The following is a 5,213-nucleotide window of genomic DNA, read 5'->3' as shown; positions in this document are numbered from 1 at the left end:
TGCTCCGCGGCAGGTGGGATCTTCCCGGACTAGGGGTCGAATCCGTGTCGCCTGCATTGACAGGCGGATTCTTAACTACTGCGCCACCAGGGAAGCCCAACAGCTCAGGACTCTTAAGCCAACACTCTGTTCTAACTTAAATATTTAAATGTCATTTGCTTACATTGTTACAGAGTAAAACTGTTACTTCATAATTTGCATTACTGACTTAAGAGTATTCGGGCAGTCTCAACACTCAAGAACCAACCGTACCTGAGGCTGTGGGCGGGAACAGAGACCCTGGGGACCGGAAATTCAAGGAAATGCCAGTCCAGGGAGCTTTAAAAACCGGCTTTTGGATAAGCCCACGCCCCAGTGGTCAGCCAGCGTCACCTGCAGTTGACATCTGTGTCCACGAGGGGGAAGCCGACTCTACGAGGCTCTAGACGCGCCTCTCTTCCTCTCCCTCATCTCTCTGGTTAGACTGGGAAAAGGGTCCGCCTCCTGGCCCATAAGGCCCTGGCTCAGAAGTCTCATTTTCTCTTCCTGTTTCCCGTCATGGCGGTGAGTAACCGAGGCCTGGGTCTGCTTCCCTTCCATCCACTTCCATCCACGGCCGGCGGAACCTGCGGGGGTTACCTCTCCCGCCGCCCGAGGAGAACGGAGCCCGCAATGCCGGCCGTGCCGAAACTGGCAGAACCATACGAGCCGAGGGCGCGGAGGTGGACCCTGTCACCTTCCTCCCATCCTCCCAGGAGCAACCTCGGGGCAGCCGCGGGAGGCTCAGAAGCACGGCCCGCAGGCTGCAGCGAGGGCCAGTGGAGCGATCGGAGGGGTGTCTGGGACGCGGGGTTCGGACCTGTTGCTGGGCCCCGGGACTTGAAACTTGCCCGGTGCTGGGGAGCCTCAGCCGGTTCCTCCTCGGGGCAGAGGCCAGGCTTCGGCCGCAGCCACTGTACAGCTTCCGAATGGGGTGGGGGACGCTGCCCAGCCACGTGCTGTTTTCTCACCGCTCACCGGCCGTGTAACGGGGCGCCCTCCGGCACCTTACACTTTGAGCCCCTTGGGGTTCACCCTCATTGTCTGTAAATTTTCCACTCGGTACCTGTCCTGTTTCTGTTCACCCGTTCCGTGCGTGGGGAAAGGAGAAACAAGACCCCGAGATGTCTTTCCTCGGTGCCTCCCCACAAACATGGTGATAATTCTTGAACCTTTAAGGGCTTCCGGGACTATTTGGGATGCGCGGAAATGCGCTATGTATAAATATTAGGCTGGCAGCTCTGGCGGGGTTGTGTGTGTTGACGGCTGCGCTTCCCTGTTGCAGCAGGATCAAGGGGAGAAGGAGAACCCCATGCGGGAACTTCGCATCCGCAAGCTCTGCCTCAACATCTGCGTGGGGGAGAGTGGAGACAGGCTGACCCGGGCAGCCAAGGTGCTGGAGCAGCTCACAGGCCAGACCCCTGTGTTCTCCAAAGGTGAGTCGTGGCCGGCAGGGAGAGGGCTGGCGGCTGGGGATGTCCGGATGTTTCTTACCTGGCCTGCTGTCAAGCCTGTTTTGTACCCCTTTTGAAGGTGATATCTCTTTAAAGCATTGCCTTCCTGAGCTTCCCAAGAAGTATCTCCCTTCCAACATAGGAGTGGTATTGGAATACCAGATTTTGTATGAGCCGAGATCAAGCTAAGACTAGCCCAAGTAGAGATTTTTGCAAATAACGAGAGTATGAGGTAGCGTGGAAATGTTGGGAACGCAGAACATGGTATTTGGCTTGATTAGCAGTTAGGGTTACATAGGCTACAATTAAAACAGGGCTGTGTCCCTAGACTAACCTGGTTCACATCCCGGCTCCATCACTTGCTAGCCTGTGACTTCGGCTTCTCTGGGCCTCAGCTTCCTTATTTGCATACAGGGGATGGTTTGCATTACGAGATCGCGGGGTACAGAATAGGTTATATGATATGCCTGCTGCATACCAAGCACAGTGTAGGCATTACTGTTGTTACATTTTTTGTTTTTAGAGTTTCATTGCTTTGGGGTAATGGAATATGGCAAGTCCTTGGAGTCACAGCCTGCCTCTTACTACTGACTGATCTTGTGCAAGTTAACCTTTCACGGCTTCTGTGAAATGGGGATACAATAAGGTTTTGGCGAATATTAGCTATTATTAATAAACATTATTAGTAGAATGCATGGTCATTTTCCTTTAGCTTATACTGGCACTTGCCCTTCCTGAGACTTTGCCATTATGGCTCTGAGGTTTTAATTGCTCGAGTATGGCTGAGTGACTTGGAAGTTGGAAAATCTGTTTCTGTGTTAGAAATGCATCTGGTTAACTGATACAAGTTAACACCGATTAGAACACCACTTTAGAATGTGGATGGATACTTAATGTCTCTTTGGAGTCATAGAGATGATTTTCTGGGGAAGAGGTGAGTGCAGTGGGAGTATGATAACAGCTGACTCCTTGTTACCCCCTGCCTGCAGCTAGATACACCGTCAGATCCTTTGGCATCAGAAGAAATGAAAAAATTGCTGTCCATTGCACAGTCCGTGGGGCCAAGGCAGAAGAAATCCTGGAGAAAGGTCTGAAGGTGAGGCTGATCCCTCCGTGGGATAATACTGAAGAGCGCCAGCTAGCACATAGTTACAGAGGCAGTAGTTACACTAATGTTCTGTCTTCTGACTTTTTTGAACTTCTAAAGGGTTTTTCCCTTCCCTTTGAAAGTTAGTAGTTATATGAAATCCATAGCTGTGATTTGGTGCAGTGGGAAAATCAGATTTTGTTGCTGGCCAAATTACACTGAATTGTGTTTTGGGGGTCCTGAGTGTTGCAGGCTGAGCTAGTTATTGGGGGGTTGAGTTGACGGAGTGATTGCTGCGTTTTTTTCCCTCAGGTGCGAGAGTATGAGTTAAGAAAAAATAACTTCTCAGATACTGGAAACTTTGGCTTTGGGATCCAAGAACACATCGATCTGGGGATCAAATATGACCCAAGCATTGGTATCTACGGCCTGGACTTCTATGTGGTATGAATACTTAATCTTTTCTACTCCTGGTCTGTGAGAGTGGAATCTGTTCCTCCTTTATTTCGTATGTGCTGTCTTGATGGTGACATGTTGGGCTGGGGCTCTGAGTGTTGTCTGTCTTCTCTCCCTTGGGAAGATACACCTCGTTGGTGGCAGGTGTGGGGATATAGCACTGTGAACTAGATGGACAAGATCCGTGACGTTTACGGTCTAGGATCTAGCAAGCACTGATGTTGCTCAGAGGTGGGTGAAGGAAACAGTTCCATCCAGCCACTGAATTGAAAATTTGAGAGCTGGTATTGGCATTGCCTTTGGCGTTTGGGTTGGCTGCACTGAGGCTGCCCTTGCCCGCTTCTTCCCTTAGACTCTGGGAATGGGGTGGCTTCCATCCAGAGGACATGGAAGCAGGTTTGACGATGGGGCTGTTTGCTCAGGATGGGGATTTTAATGTAGACGTGACCATTTGTGTCACTGTAATGTTTTGGTCCAACCATCAAAGTAAGTAAATGGCAAAACCCTGAAGTCCTGACTAGTATGAACCTGAAGGATGGCAGCACTCTCCTTACTAGATGTGAATATCCAGACAAATGGTAGTGAGAGTTCGGTGCTCACAGGGGATGACAAACCTTTAAGAAGCACTTTTGAGCTGAAGCAGAGGAGAGAAATAGTTATTTCTTTGTGCTTCTTGAAATTTTAAGATTTCTACGATGCACATGTTGAAGGAAAATTTATTTGCTTTTTTTTTTTTTTTTTTTTTTTTGCGGTTTGAGGGCCTCTCACTGCTGTGGCCTGTCCCGTTGCGGAGCAGAGGCCTCCGGACGCGCAGGCTCAGCGGCCACGGCTCACGGGCCCAGCCCGCTCCACGGCATGTGGGATCTTCCCGGACCGGTGCACGAACCCGTGTCCCCTGCATCGGCAGGCGGACTCTCAACCACTGCGCCGCCAGGGAAGCCCATGCTGTTTTTTTTTTTTTTTTAAGTGCTTTGGGGTGTGGGGGCAGTGGTGAATCCTCAGCTACCATGGGAAGTTAGGTAGTGGAGCGGGGAGGAGCTGCAAGTCTAGCCTCCAGAGCAGACCTATAGTGTATAGGGAGCCGATGTGTTATCTAGGATGCAGGTTCCATCAGACACTGAGATCATGGGTCTCTTGGGCCACCAGGTAACTCTTAAAGATCAGTCACTCCAATGTGTGAGTCTTGTCTGTCTGCTCTTGACTCTGAGCTGGCTAGGTGACTGTTGGTTATTCCTGGGACAGGTGCTGGGTAGGCCAGGTTTCAGCATCGCAGACAAGAAGCGCAGGACAGGCTGCATTGGGGCCAAACACAGAATCAGCAAAGAGGAGGCCATGCGCTGGTTCCAGCAGAAGGTAAAGCTTGATCTGTCTCAGGTGAAGTGGTGGAATGTGGTGTTGGTGAATGGAGTTGGGACGGGGTTGCAAAGTCTAGCACCCTTTGCTGGGTGGCTCTTTCAAAGGTGGAACATTTGGGCAACTTGGAAAGTGGGCTTCCAGGGTTGGTGGTTTACAAGAACACCCAGAACCAGGCTTTATCCCCAGCCCCACGAATGCAGATAGCTGGAAGGGGAGGAATATGGCTTTAACAGGAGCCCCTTTTCTCGGGGTATAGTGCAGTTGAGCATAGTGTAGCAATTGTTAAAGATGGCCAGCTTCCTGTTTAAGGATATGGGATTCAAAGCCAAAGTTCACGTACCTGATTTGAATTCTTGAACGTTAGCCAGTGCTGCAATCTTTACTGTTAACCGCCTGTTCTGAAAAAATAAAATCTGTTCTCTTTCAGTATGATGGGATCATCCTTCCTGGCAAATAAATTCCCGTTTCTATCCAAAAGGCTAATAAAAAGTTTTCAGTGAAATGTACAATTACTGTTGTGTGTTCTGTGAAAGGAGCCTGGCCATATTCAAGTCCCTGGACCTCAAGCCACTTAAAGCTTCGATGGCAATAGCTGGTAACAGCCCTGTCATCCCCCGATTGGATGCCAGTGTTTCCCGGCAGATCCGAGCCTGAGAGCTTCGCGGCACTGTCTGTGCTCACCACACCCTTGCTGACAGGCTGTGGTGCAGTGACCCCGTGCAAACTGACTGTAGAGGGGAGGGCGTGGTCGGGGCTGGGTTTGAATTTCGAGTCTTGATTAAAGTGGGGTGCAGGACCTCCCCTCTGTTCGGCGATTCTGCTCTTCACTAGAGGTTTTACCA

General features: G+C 50.5%; 1 protein-coding gene across 1 annotated transcript; it reads left to right on the top strand.

Annotated features, from left to right (window-relative positions):
- The first annotated feature begins 452 nt into the window (after positions 1–452).
- On the top strand, positions 453–4,880 carry RPL11 (ribosomal protein L11). Its single transcript, XM_059062453.2, has 6 exons — positions 453–543; positions 1,304–1,454; positions 2,462–2,568; positions 2,872–3,003; positions 4,258–4,368; positions 4,799–4,880. The coding sequence occupies exons 1-6, from the start codon at positions 538–540 to the stop codon at positions 4,826–4,828; spliced, it is 537 nt and encodes a 178-aa protein (XP_058918436.1). The 5' UTR covers positions 453–537; the 3' UTR covers positions 4,829–4,880.
- The last annotated feature ends 333 nt before the right edge of the window (positions 4,881–5,213 follow it).

This window comes from Kogia breviceps, chromosome 1 (genome assembly GCF_026419965.1).
Source record: "Kogia breviceps isolate mKogBre1 chromosome 1, mKogBre1 haplotype 1, whole genome shotgun sequence".
Lineage (NCBI taxonomy): Eukaryota > Metazoa > Chordata > Mammalia > Artiodactyla > Physeteridae > Kogia > Kogia breviceps.
Note: the sequence above shows the minus strand (reverse complement) of the source record. Positions and strands in the feature narration are given on the sequence as shown.